Below are 23,851 nucleotides of genomic sequence, written 5' to 3' on the forward strand. Positions count from 1 at the left end.
ACCTATTAATGTCCGCTTATCCGGTATCCAGTGAGTTATGCTGATAATTTCAGCTGCTAGACGAGGTTCAGTCATACATTATTGTCGAAAGGTCTGTGAAATATAATAATGCTGTTGCGGCTGATTCCATGGCTCCAGAGTTTCTTCACATGGTCAGTAGCTTAATCCCCTTTTTCTGTACATTATTGATGCAGTCGAGTGCTGATTTCTACAATGGTCATACTTTGTAAATAATAAGAAGGATTTGGCTGATCCAATATGTTTTTACTATACTTTCAAATGAGTAACTTTAGTGGATTGTGAGAACTGGGAAGTCATAGTTGGATGGATTCCCAAAAACTATTTTTAACTTTTATGACACTCATTGTTCTGGAATATAGTAGAGTTTGGAAGTTTAGTGTAATAATTTAAATGATTTATACTCATACAGACAATGCATTTCAAGTCACACGTTGGACTTCTGTATATAGTTATCAATCTCGGATAGTGACTGATTACAAAAATGCTATAGTGGTATAGCACATAGTGGCATGGCTGCTATTGTGATATATTTTTTATACGAATTGTATAATTTATGCTATATGCATATAAATGCTCACAAAGAAGAGTGAAGGTTTGTTGCCTGAAAACGATCACTCTGGTTGCACAAAATCAGAACAAAGAGAAGAGATGTCTCAAACAGAGAGAAGTGTGTAAAACTAAAGTTTGTATAGCCCTTAGGGTTTTTAAAGTTTTAACCTTTAAGAGAAATGGGATTTTGTATAGCCTCTCTGAGAAACCCTGTCTTTTGGGCTGCTTAAAATGATGCGGTTTTGGGGGCTAGAATGACATTTTGTATAGCCTCTTTGAGAAACCCTGCTTTTTGGTATGCTTGACACTTGTGAACTATAAACACACTACTATTCGTGTTCCATGGACAGGCCAACAGCTGCTCTGCCATGCACCATTGCAAAAGCATGCTATTGATAACCTTGCTTTGATCCCTCATTTGGGTGTTGTATAGCATGATGAGTTATCTTAAGAGGTAGTAATCCTTGATTATCTATTCCATAGATTCCTTGTTCTTGTATTTTTGCCGTTGAACCTCAGAACATGATATGTGCGTGTGTTCTGCCAACTAGAAACCTTTTAGGTTCTTCCTTTTCCCCTCTTGTTCCATTAATGGGTTCATTATAGGACCCAAAAGAATAAATGGGAACAAGGTCAGAGTTAGTTAGATGATTGGATGTTTGTTTAGCTAGTTTTAGTTAGAATCTAACTAGTCGATAGTTTGTTAGGCATAGGCGTTTAAATAGCTGGAGCAAAGGCCTTTAGGAGTTTAGATTTGAGAACTGAGCAAAGGCTCTATTGTGTAAACTGTAAAGGGCAAACCTTTGTGAAAGGCAAACCTTTGGAAGGAAAATCCTCTCCATTGGTCCCATGTGTAACATTCCAAACGAATTACACCAGAATGAGAGGGATCCAGAGGTTGTGTAGGTATGAGACTGTATAATTGACAATGACTTAAAGGAATTAATTGATATTACCTATACCAACAAAATACATTTATTTTTCTGTAGCCCATCACTTAAGAACTTTACAATTAAGCATGCTTGGCTTGAAGTAGTTATGGAATGAGTGGCCTTCTGACAAGTTTTCTGGAAAATGTGAGAGTGAGGACAAAACACACTGAAATGTTTCGTGTTGGTTTGTGGGAATAGTCATTGATCCTGAAAGCATCCAAAACAGATTGTCCAGGTCTTGAACAGGGCTACCTACGGAGGGTTTTGACCAACGAATGTTGAGTGAAGTTTCACTGTGTGAAGTGTCGTAGTGCATGAGCCGCCAAGAAGTCGACAATCAAGGGCGTTACAAATGGTATCATAGCAGACCTCTCTTCTAACACGGTATGATTCGAGGACGAACCAGGCGAAAACAGGTGAACATGTAACATCCTAGACGAATCACACCATAATGAGAGGGATCCAGGGGTTGTGCAAGTATGAGACTATATAGTTGGCAATGACTTATAGGAATTAATTGGTATTACCTATACCAACAAGATACATTTACTTTTTGGTAACTTATTACTTAAGAACTCCACAATTAAGCATGTTTGACTTGGAGTAGTTATTAGATGAGTAACTTTTTTGAAAGTTCTCGAAAAACGTGTGAGTGACGACAAAACACGTTGAAAAGTCTCGTGTTGGTTTGTGGGAATAGTCATTAATCCTGAAAACAGACGAAACAAATTGTCAAAGTCTCAGAAATGGTTCCCTACGGAGGGTTCTGACCAATGAAAATGTTGAGTGAAGTGTCATTGTGTGAAATGTCGTAGTGTGTGAGTCACTAAAAAGTCGACAATTAGGGGCATTACACCATGTATGTTATTTAATAAATAATAAGTAATATCAAAGTATTATGTTTTCCTTTCCTTGTATTTCTCATCTCTCTGAAAGCTTAAAACCTGTTTCTAGGTTCCTAAATCTAATAGTTTGTGTTATTAATCATATTCTGCTTCTTTAGATTGCCTTCATTGCATATTCGAGAGTTCAAAATATACTGGTATTTAGCTGCTTCTGAACTTGATAAGGTCTAATTTGATATAGATAGTTCATTTAGAAAATTGTTTGCCCAAAAAGTGAAATGGGCTTGCTGACAGTATTTTCTCTGTGATACTTGCTTTTAGTTCCTGTTTCTGATTTCTTTTCTTTCTTTTTATGAAGATGTTAATTCAATATTACATGGAGTGACAGTGCTTGCTGAAGTGCATCAGGTGGATTCTCATGCATGCTTGTAAGTGTATCATGTTGATTTTATGGCCACTTAGTAATTGTTTTGTTAATTATATATATTGGAAGATACGCCTTTGTGAGCACACACATATTCAGTTTGTATAGGTTTAATAAACATTTCTACTTTATCTTAATTGACTTGGTGATATTTCTTTGGATTTTGACTTTACATGCAGTACACAATGGTTCTGTGTCTGAAGACAATACTATGAAGGAGGAGGCAAGAAAACTGTTTCATGATGGACTGGAAAATAAATTAATATTGTTCTTTAACAATATTTTGTCAAGTAGCTACCCAGAGCAAATGGTATGTTCAGTCTCCATCTACTATTTTTTAATTTTGCATGATTATATTAGATGGGTAGTTAACTTGTGTTTGGTATGTGATCCTCACATAACTTTGATGCAATTACTTTGATCTATGTTCAGTCTCCATCCTAACATTAATGGCTGAATCTTGTTGTATGGCATTGCCTTCTTGCCCTATTCTTTCATATTCTTGATTAATGTATTATGTATCTCCAAGCCATAGGATGTTGTGACTGTAAATTATAATATGGATCAAGTGAATTTTTGAATGAAAAATTTATTGCTTGATGATTCAACATGTGTGAATTGTGGAATGGTTGAAGGATGCTGATTTTTTTACTCTGTGGGCTGAGGAGACTCTAATTGAAGACAACTTGGTTTTAGACATCCTTTACCTGGCATATTATGATTCGTTCTGTACCTGTGGCGGTGAAATGTGGAAGAAGTTTGGTTCTCTTTACGAGGTATAATGTTATACTTCTGCTGGGGCTTGTGATATTTTCTTAAATCAAATCGTTGCTTAAAATCATTTTTTTGATCCAGGGAATCTTAGCTGGTGATTATAATTTGGGAAAGCTAGCAATTACTACAGAAACACAACAGTTGTCTTATCATGCTAAAGTTCAGCTGCTGCTTATTTTAATAGAAACCCTGAACCTGGAGAATGTTCTTCAAATGGTTCATGATGAAGTACCTTACAGGTTAGCCTAGTATTTATTTATACCATGATGAGTACTTCAAAGTTATGAAGAAAACATGTTGCCGAACAGTTTGGTTAAACCATGAAGTACTATGAAGTGTGAATTGCCAGGCCATAATCTGAAACCTCGTTGTTTGATGCAATGACTGGCTGAATGCTGAACTGAATGTGGTCTTCTAGGCTTATAAATTTCTCTTTGTTATAGGAAATATCTTGTGGTCTAAGCCCTAAGGCAATCATGAGACAGATGTTCTATTCTTTGAGGCTTGCCTTCCTTAAATATGTCATTTCATTCATTAACCAAGTAGAATTTCAATTTGTAACTGGATAAGAAATTGCATACTTTGTCCTATTCTGTTCTTCATTGAAATCTATCAATCTCTCACCTTAAATGTTCTTGTTTTGTTGCTTCTTCTTAGAATGTGGCTTTGGGCCTAACTCAACCCCTAAAGCTAGCTCACAGGATGAGTGTTGCCTCCCACTTATATATTCTTTCTAGCCGATATGAGACTTGGGTTTTTCCCAATCCACCCCTTCATGCCCAACACTTTTGGGCTTGGTGCGTGGACAACATGGTGTGTGACCCTTTGAATGGATCTAGAATAGGCTTTGATAACAACTTAGAATGTGGGTTGTGGGCCTAATTCAATTCTAAAAGCTAGCTCATAGGGTGAAGGTTGCCTCTCAAGTCGCACATAGGCTAGAGATACTGCCAAGATAGAGTATATAAGTGAGGGACGACCCTCACCCTTTGAGTTAGCTTTTGGGGTTGAGTTAGGCATAAAACCACATTCTAAGACTTCTAATTCTGGGCGTTCAAAATAGCAAAGTTATATGCTATAATTCATTGTTAGAGTTCGTTGATTTTGCCAATAATTCCATGTCTATTTTAATTTTGTGTTATTTATCAGCTTTGGATATGGAACATGTTCATTTGGTTAGTTTCATGTAGTGATATTCTTTGCCTAGATCTGTGGGTATTGAGTCAAATTCTCCATTCATAGTGTAGTACATATGATCTTATTATATTAGTTACATCGTGTGGCATAAATTGCCTGTCTGTATTTTACAATTGATTTTTTAATTAATAAGTTTTGTTGAATGTTGCAAAATCTGTTTGGAATTTGGATTTCCCAGGAAAGGTGTGTCTACTTTTTCCATGACTGATGTTCAAGATATGGATGCATTAGTTTCTACGTTCAATGCTTTTGAAATGAAAGAAGCTGGTCCTCTAGTTCTAGCATGGGCAGTATTTCTTTATCTACTCTTGACACTTGTGGAAAAAGATGAAAACAATGAGCTGATGGTTGTGGTTAAGTTTTATGTGAATTTTTGGTTTACTACTTATCATGTGAGTGTATTACAAAGTTTAACCCTTTTTCTTTTCTCTGCATCCAGGAGATTGATCACATTAGTTATGTTCGTCAAGCCATTGAGGCTGGATCCTTGCGTTATTGTCTTGAAATTCTTGAATGTGACATTTTGAAGGATTACGATGTGCGTCATTCAGACTTGGGTAGCATAACTTGTTATAGTGGATTAGTTTTTGTTAAACCTTGAGCAATTCCTTTCTTTTCTATTATGAATCATTCAGCTTTCTACTATACTAAATTGTGTTTGTAAAAAGCAAACTAAGCATGATATATTCTAATATTTATATTCATACTATAATGGTAGTATAGTGTATATATTCTTAATTTTGTATGTTCTTCTGTATAAATTATACTATAATGATTTCCCCCCTTCCATCAGGGCTCAGTGTCTGGATATCGCGGTGTTTTGAGGACATTCATATCTGCATTTGTTGCATCTTATGAATTCAAGCTTCAGGTATGGTTGTAAAATCTGTAGTTATTTTTTGAGAGATTATTTACGTCTTTCTCATTTGTTCTGCTTCAATAAACGTACAGCCTGAGGACAGTAACTGCACTTTGATACTGGATATTCTTTGCAAGATTTACCGTGGAGAGGTTTGGATGTATAATCGTTCATTTCACTCATTGCTTCATTGTCATGATATCTGCCAGTGATCATTTATCAATTCAAGGACTGCTCCTTAACTTTCAGGAATCATTATGTATTCAGTTTTGGGACAAGGAAAGTTTTATTGATGGTCCAATTCGGTCTCTTCTTTGCAACCTAGAGAGTGAGTTCCCTTTCAGGACACTTGAAATTGTACGACTCCTGTCATCCCTTTGTGAAGGAACTTGGCCTACAGAGTGTGTAAGTAAATAAATAATTCATGTTTTTTCTGTTATCTTGTAAAATTGGAATAACAGTACCATTGGTGTCTCAAAGCCAAAGGAACATTTTTGTTTCTCGAGCCCTTGGTAGCCTTTCTTATGGATGCATTTTTTCAACAGGTATAACTTTCTAAATAGGTCTGTTGGTATATCATCCTTGTTTGAGATTAATAGTGATTTGGAGGTAGTTGAGGCACTACAGGCAGTGCAAGTTCCTGGGGTTGAAGGTTTCTTTATTCCAGCTGGAACTCGTGGGCGTGTCTTGAGAGTTGTTGGAGAGAACACTGCCCTTGTACGATGGGAGGTGAATTATGCTAATATTGCTACTAATTTACGATGCTTTAGTTTACATTTCTAAGTGTTTCCTGTACCTTCATCTATAATAATAAATTTTCTTCACAACTCATTTATGGTGGCGTGGAAATAAATGAGTTATTTTTTTTAAAGTGTTATTGCTTGTTCTAGTATTTCTTTTCTGTCTCCTCTTTGCATTGGACTTGGATGGGAATAACCAATAACCTGAAAATTCTCCCAATCATATCATGTGAGGCCTGTTCTAAAAGTTCCTAATAGAAATTATCTGTAAATTCTTTAGTAATTGGTTTGCAATTTGAAATATTATTCTTCAGTGATTGCTAGAATATATGTAAATACTTTACCATATCTATGATTATCCTTTAAGATCAGTTTCCCTTTTTCCTCTTTATGCCTTAGGATTAGTTACCATATTTCTTTATTTTATCATGATTTATTTCCATAATTAGCTAGGATTATGATTAGTATAAATAAGGGTTAGTACTATAGGTTTTATGAATATATCAATACATTGTAATACATCTCAGTAAATATAAATTCAGTGTTTCATTTTCTTTTAACTCTTTTCCTCCCTCAATATCTAAAACTATATATTTTCAACAGTGATAATCAAATAAATGATGGTGTTTCAGTTTCCAGTCTTCAAATGTTGTTTAGTTGGCAATTATAAATGTTGCTTGTGCTTTACACGCCTTATAAATTTTACCTTAGTTTGAACTTACTTGGGGTGGGATTTATATCTTATCAATATTATCTCAGATTTTGAATTCGTCCTGACAAATTCTTCTTTTTTCTAGTATTCACCATCTGGAATGTTTGTGTTACTCCTACATTTGGCCCAAGAGATGTATTTGAATAGCAAGGATGAAGTTGTTTATACACTTGACCTGCTTAGTAGATTGGTGACTTTTAACACTGTAAGTTGGTTAAGTTTAATTGACCATTTATTTTCAATTTGGTTCTTTGTAAGGATATAGTTACTGCATGGTTCTTGTTGCAAATCCAGTATTTTATTTCTCAGGGATGGCATCATGAGATGAGATTTAAAGGTTTTGTTAATTATTTTGAGAAAGGTACCATATCAATTTTGTCCATAATTTGTGGTTGGTTTCTGTTAACATTGGAACAAGAATTGCATTCAAGTTCTTGCATGAGTTTATCCCAATGGGCCAATATTAAATTACATAGGGGAAAGGAAAATTTGACTATGGACCATTAGAAACATTGTAGCATGAAAAGTTGTTTAAACATTGATGTTCCAGGTTTCATGTACTTTCCTTAGTTTATATATATATAATTGTATGGTTTTGTCATTTATGAATGAGTAACTTTCTTCTTCCTGCCATTTGGTTCTGACTTGTCTTTAAATTTTCATTTTTCACATGATCTTGCAGTCACAAGGGAGGGCTACAACTGGAGGGAGGATATTCACTTTCATGGATAATATATGCCAATCTTTCCTTGCCACCGTAGAGACATTATCATCTGCTCTAGATGCCTCTGAGGATATTCTCAACTTTCTTGCATGTCAAGTAGAATTACTCCTCCAGTTGACAAGAACTGTCTTTAAAAGCCTCGCCTTACATGTATCCCTACTTGTTCTGAAATGTTCTAGTTCTGGTCTTAAACTATTTAGTGCACTTAAGCCGTTACCTTCTGAGGCTAATGTGATCATGAAACTTTTACTCACATTGCTGCTTTCAGTACTACAGTCCGATTCCCTTAATGCACATTCAGGTGGGGCAACTAATGAGAGTTCTGGTGAGGACTTCTCAAAGGTTTCAAATGCAACCCTGGGACTACTACCCATTCTTTGCAACTTCTGAGCATTGCATGCTATCCCTGTCAGTTATGGACTTGATACTGAGGTGCTTCTTGACACCCAGGACTTGGTTACCTGTCCTGCAGAATCATCTCCAAGTGCCAATTGTTATGCTCAAACTTGATGATAAAAATTCTGCCTCTATTCCAATAATACTGAAGTTCTTTTTGACCCTTGCACGGGTTAGAGGAGGTGCTGAGATGCTTTATTGTTCTGGCTTCTTGTCTTCTGTGAGAGCGCTATTTGCTGAATCTGGTGAGGATTTCTCGAGAATTGGCAGTGAGAATCTGGGAAGCTCATGTGAGAAGTTTGTAATACCTCAGGATATTTGGGGACTTGGATTAGCTGTGGTTACTGCTATGGTTAAATCCTTGAGAGACAATTCTTCTGGCACTGCTATTGTGGACAGCATGATACAGTACTTTTTTTCAGAGAAAGCTCATCTTATTTTTAATTCTCTAAATGCCCCAGACTTTCCTTCTGATGATCATGACAAGAAAAGACCTCAGGCACAGAGGGCATGGATTTCTTTAGCCACTCTTAAAGAAACTGAACATACTTTGATGCTCATGTGTGAGCTTGCAAAACATTGGAATTCATGGATTAAGGCCATAAGAAATGTGGATAGAAAGCTTAGAGAGAAGTGTATCCATCTTTTAGCCTTCATTAGCAGGGGATCTCAACGCCTTGGTGAATTGTCAAGCAGAAATGCCCCTCTTTTATGCCCACCTACTGTGAAAGAGGATTTTGAAATTTGCTTAAAACCTTCTTATGTCAATAGCAGAAATGGGTGGTTTGCTCTTTCACCACTTGGATGTGTGCCAAAACCAAAGATCTCTTCTTTCTCAACTGCATTATCTACCTATGGTCAAGCAACTGAGAGTACTGATCCTGCTCCAAAAACAGGCTTCTCTGATACTGTTGCCTTGCAGGTATATAGAATAGCATTTCTCCTTTTAAAGTTTCTCTGTTTACAAACTGAGTGTGCTGCTAAAAGGGCTGAGGAGGTTGGGTTTGTTGATCTTGCACATTTTCCCGAGCTTCCAATGCCAGAAATCTTGCATGGACTACAGGTACTATGATCTTCACAGATCACATGCATATAATGTTTACATTTTTATAATAAGCCCAAATTTAGAAGTATGTGAAGTTCTGTCAATGATTTGATTTATGGGTGTGCTTAAGGGTTGCTTTATGCCAAAAATGCTTTTTTATGGGATGCCTGAATCCAAGAAGCAAATTATTGGATGTCTGTCTGAGCTTTATTTTCTTTTGGGTACAGGGTCAAGCTATTTTCATTACTACAGAGCTCTGTGAAGCCAACAAACTGAAGGTCTCCCAAGAAACACAGGATGTTTGCAACTTATTGTTGCAAATTTGTGGCATAAGACCTGTAAGAGGATTTTTCAAAGGAAGCCAAATCTTTATTTAATGGTAATATTATTCTTCATCCGTATGTAGTACCTGTGTTTGATTCCATTGCCCTTTTGTTATTTTTGTCTTCTGAAGAAGTGCTAATATTTCTTGATGCGTTGTGCAGCATTGGAGGGTCATGCTTTTCTAAAAGCATCTCGCAACTCCCTAAAACAGATGATATCGTGTGTCTATCCTGGATTGCTGCAAGGAGAGAATTTCTTATAAGATTTGATGTAGACAAAAGAGCACATTATTAATTGTACAGAATTTCACAGTGCCAATTTGTCAGTCTTCTTTCACTATGTAGCTAGGTATTCCTTGTGTTATATAAATGCGAATTTTTTTCTGACCGTTCTTTGTGCTTCTTCATATTTATCTTTTTCTTTTTTAGGAGAAAAGGTTGTCGCCACTCATCAACTTGGGGATAATACATAGGTAGTGTGTTGCATGATTGTCGGTAGTTAATGAATTCTTTTTGTATGGCCATGCACCGTGCCACGGTGAGTCGGTGATGGTGATTGTGCCCAATGCTGTCTTGGTTCCGCTTGATCAGGACCTATTCTAAAGGTAGACAAGTTTGACACAATTGTGCAAGGGATGTCAAATACTTGATTTTAACCATAGTTCGAAATTTGTGGCAAATGGACTATCATGTAAGTGAAATCGTAGTTTACTTATCATATTTTTATTTTGGGTGAGCAATAAAGTATTTATATAAATAACCAGGTATAAGGAATACCCAGGAAAATTACATAGGTAAAAGTTGCCAGCAAAGTAAACGACAATCCTGGTTACAAGGCATTTATATGAGTGATCCAAACAAATGCGTTACCGGGCAAGGAAACAACCTTAAATATAGCCAAAGCTTATTGGTCTGGAATTTAATTGGCTTTTAAAGAACTCTGGAAAATACTGTATAAACAGACTTATTTCCTCAATTTTGGGTACTGAACTGACATGGTGCAATCGTAACTTGACATGGTGATTATGTTAGTTAGGAGCAGAGGGAGGGGGAGAAAATTACACTACTTGGTTTCGAGGACTAAGACCTTCTTACAAACTAATTTTCTAAATTCTTCTCTTTATGCCTTATTCATTGAATCTTAGAGCTTTTATACACAATTACATGTCTATATTCCCACTAAAATAACCGCTACAATAATCATTACAATAACCGCTATAATAACTACTACAATAACCACTACAATAACCGCTATAATAACCTCTACAATAATCGCACCCCCACTACAATAACCGCTACTAGAATGATAACTACCCCTATGACAGGTTTCCATGGCAGAGCATCTTCTTTCTAACATTCCCTAGCCCATCAAAAACACTTTGTCCTCAAGGTGTTGGGTGTAGAAAACAGAACCTGGATCCCAAATGAAAATGGGTGTAAGAATTAGTGCCTGAAGATGATTGTGGAGACAGAGCCCTTTGGCAGCAACGAGAATGACGAAGATGAGGAGGAGGAAGGGGTGGTTGAGATTTGTGTCCCTGACCGTGGCAGCACACACAACAGAAAGGGAGAAGTGGATGTCAGAGGGAAGGATGCCAGACTAGAGGACTCTGTGTGGGACCAATGACTGGCGACCGGGAGGGATTCGAAGGAGAGTGTGTGGTGCTTGTTAACGGGAAGGTGGAAAGTTGCCATGGAAAGGGGAGGCAACGTGGTTTCTGCTGTTGGTGGAGGCGGCGTGGTTTCTGCTGTTGGTGGTGGCTTAGCAGAGGAAGAAGTTGGGTTGGTTGTCTTGGGAAGCAGAGATGGCGTGGGTGGTGACTTCGCAGAGGCAGAAGATGGAGAGGGCTTTTTAGGTACCATGGTATTCAATATCCGAATAATGACATCAAGTTTGGAAGTAATGGAAGTTTGGTCTGCAGCAGTGGAAGTTTGAATTGCAACGAGTTTGGCCATGGCGGCCTCGAGACGATCCACACAGGCGGTGGAAAGTTCTGTGTCTGCCATTGAAGAGTGGCAAGTCGAACCAATTGTTAGGAGCAGAAGGGAGGGGAAGAAAACTACACTACTTGGTTTCGAGGACCAAAACCTCCTTACAAACTAATTTTCTAAATTCTTCTCTTTCTGCCTTATTCATTGATTCTTAGAGCTTTTATACACAATTGCATGTCTATATTTCCACTAAAATAACTGCTACAATAATTATTACAATAACCGCTATAATAACCACTACAATAACCGCTATAATAACCTCTACAATAACCGCACCCCCACTACAATAACCGTTACTAGAATGATAACTACCCCTATGACAGATTTCCATGGCAGAGCATCTTCTTCCTAACAGATTACCACTTCGTTTGGTATTGCCAGGCAAGAGGATGAGGGATTCCTATTCTAGTGCAGAATTTCACCATGTATCAATATAAAATAGAATAATAGGTTACGATTATAAAAAAATAAAAAGTGTATGGAGCTTGGCTATCATAAATAGTCTTTTACAAATACGAATTTCGAATTTTAATTCACTTTCACCAATTGTTATCTTATTAAATCTTAATCATTGATTAGAGTTTCTAATCTACGAGCATATTCTTTAATGGTTTTAATTGAGTTTAATGTTTGTATTGTCAAGTTTAAATATTTTTATATTGTCACTTAATTAGAAATTATTTAAATATGATTTTTAAAATAACGCTAAAAGTTAATCTTTAGAACTCTTTTATAGAAGTTTATAATTGAGTTATACTGTAATTTTTTTGTGTTTAGATTAAATTATTTATAAAAAAAAACCAAGAACAAAAGGTTCAGCTTTTATTTATATATGTTGAAAGAAGTCCGGAACACTAACCATGTTTGAACCTATGAATGGACCAAATGATCATAATTATGCAGAAGATACTGCATTTTCTATGCAGAATCGCAATTATTGGACCAAATGATCATAATTATGCAGAAGATACTGCATTTTCTATGCAGAATCGCAATTATTGGATTTAGTAAAAAGAAAAAAGGTAAGATCAATTCAGGGACAGAAATTGAATTATAGAGGTGAAATATTGAGTATTTTTTGCTTTGAAGCGTTTGGTAATTGTTTGTTTCAAACTGAGAAACTGTTCAACAATTGCTCGAACCCCAACTACCCTACATCGAGTTCTTCAATGAAGTCGCTGTCATTCACGGTGGAGATTAGGTGGTAGTATTCTGCCGCATTATGTACAACGCGAACTCTATTCTCATCTTTTTTTCTGGGTAGAACTCTAATGTGTTGTATGTACTACTCAAGAAATTATGTACTGTTACTAGGGGCAAATGAGGGCAGTTCGTGTCTCATTATTTACAACACAATTAAGGTTCGTGTGATAATCAGACACTTAAAGTATGTTGTTCACCTTTTGAGAGTGATAATATTTTTTTTTGTTTCTTTTCCTGATAGATAGCAATGAAAAAAAATAGTAAAATATAAATTAAAAATAATAAATATGTACTTCAAATACGGTAATTGTTATTATAATGGTTATAGATATAGATAAATTGGAAACTACATCTATACCCCACACACCACAAAATATCACTTCAGCTTCTTCATAATCTTTGCCTTTTCCATTTGTTTTTCGAGTAGTTTTTATTTGTTTGATTTTTTTTCCTAGGATCAAAGATAGATTTGAATAAAAAAAGATATATGTGGTTATTTATTTGATTTGACTATGAATAAACTTTTATTCTTATCATTTTTTTTATAATCATCGTACTGCGATTTGAACGCAAGACTTCATATATATATTATTTCAAATTTTTTAGCACTAGGCCTACTCTCATGGCTATTTTACTCTACCCTTTTTGCTTTGAGGCAATAAGTATTTTTTTTTTTGTTTTGTATATCAATTTTTTATTTTAATATTTAATTTTATACATTTTCGAGTAGTATTGTTTATTTTGATCATAAAAAATTGAGCTAAAACATTTTTTTAAAATTAAAATAGAATAAATTAAAAGATTGAATAACTTAAATTACAGTATTATTATTGTTGTCGTCCTCTGTTAGACTGTAATCTTATCTTATACTTATAGTTTTATTCACAAATTAAAGTGGAATTGATTGACTTGACACAATAATGCATGTGCCTGACCAGAGCTACTCCTAAGTTCTAAGAATGTTAATTTAATGTAACATTTTTTTATTAATTAAACTTTCTCTAGATATAAAATAATGCGTGTGGTGTTTCACTTTTCAATTGATAAATTAATTAATATAAATAAAATAATAGTAAAATTCAACAAATTTTCCATAATTTTATTTGATATAAAAATCTAAGAAGTTCCCTGGTTCGGAACTGACAGAGACCAATTTTGAAAGAATCGACAACGAAGATGGTCCCTCCATTCTCTAGTCCATAAGATCAATCCTTGTCCACATCTATTCTTCATGTTTTCTCGCATCAACTAATTCTCTTTCACGCAATCTCAACCAAAATTAATACTAAATAAAAAACTCTCACGCAATCACAACGGATATATAAACAGTTTTCTCTTTTTCTCTTTTCTTTTCTTCAAAAAGAGAATTTTAATTTAAAAATGAAAAAAAGCACGAAGCGGCGTCGTTTGTTGCGGCCTGACAAAAGTCCACACACATGAAAGAAAGTCATTGGCATAATGACAAGAGCATATCCGTGACCTCGGATCCGCTCCAATAACCCTAGTCAACTCCAAACTCAACCATAGTTACTTCACTTCACTCACACCCCGCCACGTGTCCCAATCGAACGGTCACTTTAGCATCACGCGCCTCTATAAATATATATCTCTATGTCTTTCTCAATCCTGAGCAAAACCCTAATCCCTATTTTTCTTCCTCAGTAGTGTCATTTACGCTTCTCTTCTCTGCAGCAACTATGCCTAACCCTAAGGTCTTCTTCGACATGACCATCGGCGGTCAATCTGCTGGCCGCATCGTGATGGAGCTCTACGCCGACGTCACTCCCCGCACCGCCGAGAACTTCCGCGCGCTTTGCACCGGCGAGAAGGGCGTAGGGCGGAGCGGCAAGCCCCTCCACTACAAGGGCTCGTCCTTCCACCGCGTGATCCCGAGTTTCATGTGTCAGGGTGGCGACTTCACCGCCGGAAACGGAACCGGCGGCGAGTCGATTTATGGCGCCAAGTTCGCCGACGAGAACTTCGTGAAGAAGCACACCGGTCCCGGCATCCTCTCCATGGCGAACGCCGGTCCCGGAACCAACGGATCTCAGTTCTTCATTTGCACGGAGAAGACAGAGTGGCTCGACGGAAAGCATGTCGTGTTCGGACAGGTCATCGAAGGATTGAACGTTGTCAAGGACATCGAGAAGGTCGGATCCAGCTCCGGCAGGACCTCCAAGCCCGTTGTCATCGCCAACTGCGGTCAACTCTCTTAGACGACGTTGACCCGCGGCTTTAATCTCTGAATCTGTGTTATTTCTTTCGGTGTCGTTTTTGCCTTTTTTTTCTCTTCTTTTCTTTCTCGTGTCGTCGTTTAGGGGATTGTGGTGTTAAGGATATCATTTCGAAACCCTTCCCCTTTCCTTTTCAATATCAGTATCATGTGGTTGGTTGGTTGGGGTTCATAGAGTGAGTGAATGGAGTCTGTTATGAGAAGCATAAAAAAAACATGATGAGCTACCTTCAATAAAATTAGGACATCTATAATTCGCCTAATAATACTCTTTGCTCTTCGGTTTCTATTTTTCGCTGTGTTCTGAATTTATGGCACTTAAATGTTAATTAGCGTTTAGCGTTTAATTAATTACAAGTTACGATAAATATTGCCTGAGGCTGCAGCCAGTAACGTTCGTTTGTTTGTTTGATGGATTGATTTTGTGCGTGTTATTAAGGGTTTTAGTTCCCTTCTCTTTAACTACCGAGAGGGATTTTGATAAATTGTGGTCTGTGTTTACTATCAGTATTGTACTTATATATTATCTGGGAAGAAAATCTTATTTGTTTGTATGTTTATGGAGAGTGTTAGTAGTTTGCCATAACTTTGTTGAACACTTTTGACGTAAGGAGGTGGAAAGATGATTGGAGAGGACACGTGTCAGTGTCCAGTGAACCTAGAGCAGAGCATGGACAAGTGAGAAATATCTGGTATTTTAGATGTCGCTAATGATAAAATTTAGGATGAAACTAAAAATACATGTGAATGTGGTGCCCAGCAACCGCTGTTTTCCTTCCACCAGCTTTTTTTTTTTAAATTTGTTGGTTTTTTTTGGTTGAGGATTGAAACACCGATTTCTCATTTTTGGTATTTCTTATTATTAATTTAGTTGTACAAAAAAAAAGTACCGAGTATATTATATTATATTATGCTTGGTTATTTGTAGCTACTTCTGTTGTTTACTGAAAAAATATACATTAATGATATATATTATGCTTGGTTAATAGACTTGATTTGTTGAAACCAATCAAATGGGGATTTAAAGGCCAATAACTTACATGTTATTTCTCTGTTTCGTGTGGATGGATGCTCCTTGCAAACATGGTGTTGGGGGTCAGAAAAAGGAAATTGCATAACGCTAGGGACCCCGTTCGTGTTGCCAACTATGGTCATGATTCTTCTTTTTTTACTTTTAGAGGTTCCTCTACCAGTGGCTACCGTTCTTTGGCAAGCTGCTATTATTAGCCTTCTAACGCCTTTTGTTTTTTAAAAGGCACAGAAAGCTCCGTGATTGGAGTTTGGTTATATTCGGTAAAATGTAAAATTAGTTTATTAAATTTAAAGTATTTCATAAGATTAATTATTAAAGTAATTAAAAATATAAAATAACAGAAAAATAATAAAGTCATAATTTATTTTTAAAAAAATAAATAAATAAATTAAAGATAAAAGTGAAAAAACTTAAAAAGATAAAATTTAATATTTTAAAAAATATTATTTCAAGTAGCATTTTAAAATATTAAGAGTTACTTAAAAATTAATAAAAAAAAGTTTACTAACTAAATAATCAAATGAACTTTACATTTAGTAAAAAAATTAAAAAATAACTAAAATAATTACTCGTGCTAATCTATTCCCAATCCAAGTTTATGTTGCTGTGTGTCACTGCGATCATTGAGTAGTTTAACAACCTCTACTTCATCTCCTAGGAGGATGACACATTGCTCTTACTTTTTTATCCTTTTTTTGGTTATCTTTGATAGTGTTAGTGAGTCAGGAGCTCACATAAGAATACAAAAAAATCTAATATATGATTAAAAAATGAATTAAATTGAGTGTAATAAGTGCTAAGTTGAGGGATACTATTATAATTTGCTAAAAAGGGATAAAAAAAATATAATTTACGGTAAAGATATATATAATATACGAATGAGTAAAGGTAATTTTACAAACTTATAATAAGACAAATTCAAAGTTCAAATTTCAATGTTTATCCCGGTCATGAAGCGTCGTATTTCTGTTCTAGCCTCCGAGCACTAGAAATGGTGTCCATTTGCAGAAAATCATGGTCTCAGTTTTATAATAGTACATTAAAAACACTGGCTGCCCTTGCGTTGTCCTCTGACGTGTGTTTTATGGACAATCTCATGATGAAAATATATATTAAAAAAATGTAATCAAGTGGATCGAATCAATCCGTTTCCTTAATATCAAAATTCAAGATCCGAATTGAATTGATTGGATTTACATTTTTTTATAATTCGATTTGAATCTAAATCACTCCAAATTTTCTGATTTAAATTAGTTCGGATCGGGTAATCAGATTGTTTTAGTTTCATGACTATCTTACTTTTAGGGACCAAAACCATGATTTACTTATTTCTTAAAATAAATGAATTTGGAATAAATGATGAATTTATTCTTTGAATATTTAACTCGTTACGTTACTCTCTAAAATTAAGGAAAATTTAAATAAGTTCTTTTCTTTTTTTTTGCATTTCATTTTAATTCATGACTTTTTTTTTCATTTTGATTGCTAAAATTACATTGTAATTATTATTATTTAAGTTCCTAAACAATGAATCAAAATGAAAAAATTGATTAATTTCAAAGATTTAAATGAAACTCTAGATAATTTCATTAGTTTATTTAAGTTATTCTTAATATTTTTTTACCCGAATTTATCCTTAGTTTTAAGAACTAATGAATAATTTGACAACGAGATACAAAATTATGGACAAAATTAATTATTTATTGAGTGAGTTTTAGCTTAAAAAATGTATATTAGAAATAGTAAGAGACTGCTGAAAGAAATGTATTATTAACTTAAATAGAATTTGACTATCAAAAAATCTAAGTGAGTTGATTAAACAAGATAAACTCTTATAAATCTCATAATATTTATGTTTTATTTCTCACTCATGGCATGAGTTAGTAATTGGCCATTTACCATTTTGTCCGGTGAGCGTTGCTGAAGAAAACGTTGGGTTGACGCAGAGTGTTATTCTTCTTCCCTTCGTCTGAAAACCCTAAAACATTGAATCTTAGATGGACTTGACATGGTTGAGTGCCATCCTGGTGGGGGCTGGTTACCTTGCTTTGGGTTACTTCATTGGTTCTCAGTATCCCCCTCGTTTCCTCTTCTCACATAAATTATCGACTAAACATAAAGAAGATGCTTCACTTCTCAATGACAACGACAATAAGAAGAGGAATACTAAGTCCAAACTCAAAGACCCCCTGGAGATTGAACAACTCGCTGAAATCCTCGATGATTTTAAGATGGTACTCCTCAAAATCCCTTCTTTTTCTCCAAACCCATGTACCTAATCTTAATGGGTTGCTTCAAAAACTGTTCCTTTTTTATGCAGATACTCGTTGTCAGGAATGATCTTAAAATGGGTAAAGGGAAGATTGCTGCTCAATGCAGGTACGTAATGTTTCACAATATTATCTTTGAAACTTTGAATATGCTGAGAGTCTGACACTTCCTATTAATCTGGTTGTCTAGTTTGTGGAACCACAGTCACTAACTTAGAAATCCTTGTGAACTGATTTATTGCTCTTATTTTGTTTTTCAATCATTTATCATTTATCTTGCTGCTTATCTTCTTATTTTTGTTTCTGTGGACTTCTATTTTTATTTATTAATGAAAACCTGATCAATGGTTCAAACTCACCACTTTATTTTTATGTCTTTGTGCAGTCATGCAACGTTAGGTCTCTATAAAAAGATCCTTCGTCGAGCACCAAAGGCTTTGAATAGGTACTTCCATAACCTTGGTTGCCCTTGCAGGTTATCTTGCATCCTATAACTTCATTCTCAAGTTTGTCAACGTAACTGTGCAGGTGGGAGATGTCTGCACAGCCTAAGGTGGTTGTCAAAATTGAAAGCGAAGAAGATATGCTGGCTTTGCAAGTGAGTATTGTTTAGGGCCATTTTCTGCTACATAAGCTAAGTTTCTTGTGTAATCCTTGTTATTTCTATCGGTTACAAGCCTGCTAAACATTAATAAGTTATTGGTTATAATTGTGATCAGGATGAAATTTTATTGGAAACCAATTTGCTTTAATTCAATAGGAAAGATATAAATTTGCTTCTCTTTTACTTAATCTTGTAAAGTTAGTGGCGAGTTTAGGCTTTAGGATTTGACGCCTTTAAAGTAAAGGGAAGAACCTTAGATGAAAAAATGTGGATTTATAATTATTAATTGAAAAATCAATAGTTAAGATTGTAATGAAACACATGCAGCTAAACAACGAACTACAAAATTGCTAAGATCTCAATTATTGATTTTTTGCTCAACGGTTATAACTCCACACTTTTTCTCATAAAGTGAGCCACATGAAGTGTTCTGGCAATTTCAAGAGAAAATACACAAGGCAAGGTCAGCAACTAGGAGTAAAATACAAAATACATGTCCTTTTTTACATTTGAACTAGCAAAAGGAAAAAAAAAAATAGATTTGGGTCAGTTATTTTACTTAGTTATAGGAACTGCGTAAAGCCTTTTTAGTGAATGTGAATGTATGTAAAGGAGGATAATGAGAGAAGAATTTAGTGTTCACAGAGCAATGTAAGGCAGGAGAGTTTTGGTTCTACTGTGAAAATATTGTTTGTAAAGTGTAAACATGAAACATAGAAAATGTGTTTTTATGCTTACTGGCAGCTGCAAATGTTGTAGCTAATTTTCTGAGAAACGCATGGATATGGCAAAGATGATGTCTAGGATTTGAATACAAAGTGAGAGCTCTTACATTGTAGCATGCAATTTGGGCTTTGCTTGGTGAATGTGCAGGGAGAGGAAGTGAGGGACTTCATTCAACAGAAAAGTTTGATGTACAAAAATGCTAAATTAAAAAGAAAAAATCCTGTAAATTTATTAGGCTGAAATACATATTTGAATGTTATAGTTTGTTTATCTCTCTTTTTAAATGCATGGTTTCTTTATCTTAAGCTGGTTTTGTTTTAGTAAAATTGTTTTTTAATGTGTTAGGAAAGGGCTAAATCTCTGAAGTTACCTACCCATATCACAATTGACGCTGGGAGAACACAGATTGCACCAAGTGAGTATTTGAAACTTCCCTTAAGTAGTTGCTTATAGATATCCTGTAGTTTTTATCAAGTATCAACTGGCTTTCAAATTATATGAAATTTTGTAAACTTAATCTTCTTAATGAGAACTTCCAATTCATAAAAAGTTATCAAGTATTAACTGGTTTTCAAACACATACTATATATTTATGAGGTGTTGTATCGGATTGTATTGTATCCAATAGGACCAATACCTGAATTGTATCTGGACTCATAGAAAGCTGTGTACAGCTAGAATTGAAACTAGAGATAGTTTTCCAGCATCCCCCTAAAATGAAATGGTCATCCCATGGTCCTTTTTTAAATATTGAAGTTTCATTCGTGCACAAAAATGTTAGTTCATGCACATTTTCTGCATAGAAGAGTTGCTAAGTTGGTTCATTTGGACTGTCTGTGTCTCTGTCTCTGTCTCTATCCCACGTGAGAAAAGACAGTTTGATTTAGTGCATGTTTGGTTTTCTGTCCAACTTGTTGTGCACAAATTCCGAGATCAAATCAATGGTCTACAAAACTCATTTTGCAAAAGGAAGGGTGGGGGTCCTTTTGCCAAACTCGTTTTGCTGCTAACGTTCATTTGCAACTGTTACCCAAACATGCACTTGTGTATATTCTATATACATATTCTACTTGTTGTATCTGTATGATATAAATTTTTGTATATATTTAATGCTTATGATAGTTAATTTGCATTTTTTCCTTTTTTGTCTAGATTCCAGAACAGTGATGGCAATTCTTGGTAATTCTCTCCTCCTCCAATGAATGTATTTTCCAGAGCTGTGATTTTTTTTGTTTACAATTTTAATTACAAAAATACCATTTTCATTTTATTGTCTATTTTCGAAGATTTGTATATGAAATAGGAAAAACATAAAATGTTTTCTCTATTTTCTATTATACAAGTAACTGAAAACAGGAAATAAAATGGAAATTAGATTAAATTTTTAATTAAAGGTGAAAACTAAAAATGCAAAAGAAAACATTTTATCAAATCAAATTGGTCTTTAACATATTGTTTTCTTCTTATACAGCTAGAAGTAGTTTGATATAATATGATATTCATGTGCAGGACCTGTTGAAGTGGTAGATGAGGTAACAGGTGGTCTGAAACTACTATAGTTTTCTGTCAGATCATCTTGGTGCATTGCTTACCATGAAGCATAACAGATCGAACTAATTATGGGCCCCGTGAAGATTTACCATGTTCTTTGTCCACAAAAAGATTTACGATTAATCTTAGTTGATAGTTTGATGATAACGATGATGATGAAAACTTGTCTTTAGAGATCTGGAATCATGTGCAATTCAGTTTGTATGATATATTTACGGTGATTCCAGGCTCAGCGCCCAAAATTTTTATTCACGATTGGTTTTGGAAGGTGTATGAATTTTTTAAGCCATTGAAGTAAAACTTGGATATGCCATTCGGAATAAGAAAATGATGGGAATATATTAATAGCATTATGCCTTGATTCAAAAAGTTAAAACGACTATTAGACACCCACTTAAAATCATAAACATATGAGAAAATCCAACCATCCATCCGGTTGTTCGTTTTAGAATTGTGATGTGATGTTAACTTAGCCATTCTACACTAAAATTCCTTTAGGCTGTGTTTATTTGGAGAGAAAAAGAGTATAAATAAATAGTAAATTGATATGGGATTTATATTTTTATAATCTATTTTAATTAAAAAATTTCATCTCAATTTATTCTCTTTTCATTCTATTGAAAGGAAACTTAAGTTTGGGTGGAGAGTAAAACATAAACTTAAATTTGACCTACAAAATGAAACTAGATTGTATCAGTAAGGGGGTGAAGTGTGGATTAATTTTATTTGTTAAGTGGTTTATTTGGCCTTTTGATCATTAGGAGGTAATTTTTTTTTTGGAATTTACCAAATGCGAACAGTTTTTAAATTATTTATCAAATGGAGTAAGTTAGTATGAATGATAATGACTTCAAGTACTAAAGTGGTATGATTTTTAGGACTTTGGCTTTTTTTTGTTGAACTATTTTATGACTTTTCGTATTTTATTAATTTTTATTTCTTTTTTAAAATTTAAGGAAGCAAAGTTGTATAGGACTATACGATTTTAAAGTTGTTAATAACGTTACGACTTTAAAGTCGTGAATAATCTTGGGACTTTAATTGTCCTCCAATATTATTAACTAATTTAATTTTTAGAATTAATCCTAAGAAAATAATAAAAGTACTTTTTATTAATAAACAAAACAATATAAATTATTCAACAACAAAAATAAAAAGTACACACAATTTTAGGTGTTAACTTGCTTATATGGACAATTACTACAATTATATCATTTAGTTCTACACGATGGACATTTCTTGAGCTTATTTGAAATTGATTCGTTTATCTCATTATATATACGACTAATGGTTGACCTTCTTGATGGGTCTCGCCGCTTTGAAGGATTAGGCATAATATTGAGGTCATTTATCTTCGCTCAAACTTTGTAAATATTTTTTAACTTGTATACAAGATCAACAAAGTCATCACATTCTAAATTGCAAGAGGCACATGCTACAATTGCATGCGAGTAAGAAATTCCTAGTGTCTAAAATTTCCCACAATCACATCACCATTTGTTCAATTAGACAACAATCACCAACAAATCAAGTACAACAAGATAAAAGACTACGATACATATGTAAAAGAACTCGTTATAGAATATCATTCTATTGTTAATATCTATAAAAAAATTAAGTACATTATTTTTTTTAATTTAAGTATTTTGTTTACATATTTTTTTAATTCTCTTGCAAATAATAATTAATAATATTAGAAATATAGAAAATAAATAACTTACAAATAATTAGAAAGAAAAAAAATAAAGGGCATGACTTTGAAGTTTAAAAAAATACATCACTTCAAAGTCATAGACCATCACATGACTTTAAAGTTGTGACCTTAAAAAAAATAAAAATAGCTAAAGTCATAACTATGAATACGACTTCATTTAAAAAAAATAAAAATCTCAAATCATACAATTTTGGTACTTGAAGTAGCCGTCCATAGGACATATCTCATTTGATAAATAATTCAAAAATTACCTGATAAATTAGAAAAAAAAAAATACCCCCTAATGATCAAAACCCCGGTTTATTTGCTAAAATTGTTACAAAATTGACATTTGCACCTAGCTTTACAATCAAGCCTTAGCTCATTGAGCCTTAACCACCTAGTTCCTATCGCTACTACATACCCAAATCTTTTAGAAGTCAAACTAAAATGTTTAGAAGCCCTTTTGTACTGAACTTGTTCGGCTGTGGTAATTCGTATATGGTTGTTTCCTTTGTCATAGTAGGAGGTGAATATGCAAGGCAATGCTGAATTTAGAATTCCAAATAGTAACGGCTAAGGTGTGTGTATGATGCGATTGAAGTTGTCATAGGGTAAGTATAGACAAAATGTCGAGGGATATGGTATGGCAGTCATTCCATCATGATTTTGTCATATTTCTTAATGATAATTGTTGTAGGATGTGACAAATGTTTCTTCTTACATGAAGTTTATGCTCATAAGAATTACTTGATTGACAATGAAAACTACATGATTGATAGTGATTGATAATCAAGCGATGATTATCCTTGAGAATGAATCAAACACTTAGTCGGCATAAAGGAGAGTGAACTAATTGACTTGGCCAAAATTTGAATACATATAAAACACCTTTAAACATTAATTATGCATTTATGCAAATAAAGACCAAGTATTAATCAAAATTTAAAAAGTTAAAAGAAAAATTTTCTTATATATATTTGTTATCGTTTAGGTCAATTAAAG

The 23,851-nt window shown here is 34.3% G+C and overlaps 2 protein-coding genes and 1 long non-coding RNA gene across 3 annotated transcripts in view; all 3 read left to right on the forward strand.

Annotated features, from left to right (window-relative positions):
• Positions 1 to 10,221, forward strand: part of LOC100806289 (uncharacterized) — a 13,411-nt gene extending 3,190 nt beyond the window's left edge. Inside the window, exons 3-18 of the long non-coding RNA XR_005887108.1 lie at positions 54 to 152; positions 2,706 to 2,775; positions 2,951 to 3,081; positions 3,407 to 3,547; positions 3,627 to 3,784; positions 4,921 to 5,089; positions 5,182 to 5,280; positions 5,536 to 5,613; positions 5,694 to 5,753; positions 5,851 to 6,008; positions 6,147 to 6,330; positions 7,139 to 7,258; positions 7,736 to 9,236; positions 9,446 to 9,597; positions 9,704 to 9,890; positions 9,971 to 10,221. This is a non-coding gene — a long non-coding RNA (uncharacterized lncRNA). The remainder of the gene's footprint in view (positions 1 to 53; positions 153 to 2,705; positions 2,776 to 2,950; positions 3,082 to 3,406; positions 3,548 to 3,626; positions 3,785 to 4,920; positions 5,090 to 5,181; positions 5,281 to 5,535; positions 5,614 to 5,693; positions 5,754 to 5,850; positions 6,009 to 6,146; positions 6,331 to 7,138; positions 7,259 to 7,735; positions 9,237 to 9,445; positions 9,598 to 9,703; positions 9,891 to 9,970) is intronic.
• Positions 10,222 to 14,366: 4,145 nt separating this feature from the next.
• CYP1 (peptidyl-prolyl cis-trans isomerase 1) lies at positions 14,367 to 15,311 on the forward strand. Its single transcript, NM_001354283.1, has one exon. The coding sequence runs from the start codon at positions 14,434 to 14,436 to the stop codon at positions 14,950 to 14,952; it is 519 nt and encodes a 172-aa protein (NP_001341212.1). The 5' UTR covers positions 14,367 to 14,433; the 3' UTR covers positions 14,953 to 15,311.
• Positions 15,312 to 17,957: 2,646 nt separating this feature from the next.
• Positions 17,958 to 21,261, forward strand: LOC100527794 (uncharacterized). Its single transcript, NM_001250574.2, is given in 7 exon segments — positions 17,958 to 18,236; positions 18,323 to 18,381; positions 18,658 to 18,717; positions 18,801 to 18,870; positions 19,948 to 20,017; positions 20,755 to 20,781; positions 21,112 to 21,261. Coding segments are annotated over 7 exon segments (573 nt in total). The 5' UTR covers positions 17,958 to 17,999; the 3' UTR covers positions 21,162 to 21,261.
• The last annotated feature ends 2,590 nt before the right edge of the window (positions 21,262 to 23,851 follow it).

This window comes from Glycine max, chromosome 11, assembly GCF_000004515.6.
Source record: "Glycine max cultivar Williams 82 chromosome 11, Glycine_max_v4.0, whole genome shotgun sequence".
Lineage (NCBI taxonomy): Eukaryota > Viridiplantae > Streptophyta > Magnoliopsida > Fabales > Fabaceae > Glycine > Glycine max.

Bases quoted from the DNA above. Each gene is read 5' to 3' on its own strand.
- CYP1 (NM_001354283.1), top strand. From the start codon at position 14,434: ATGCCTAACCCTAAGGTCTTCTTCGACATGACCATCGGCGGTCAATCT.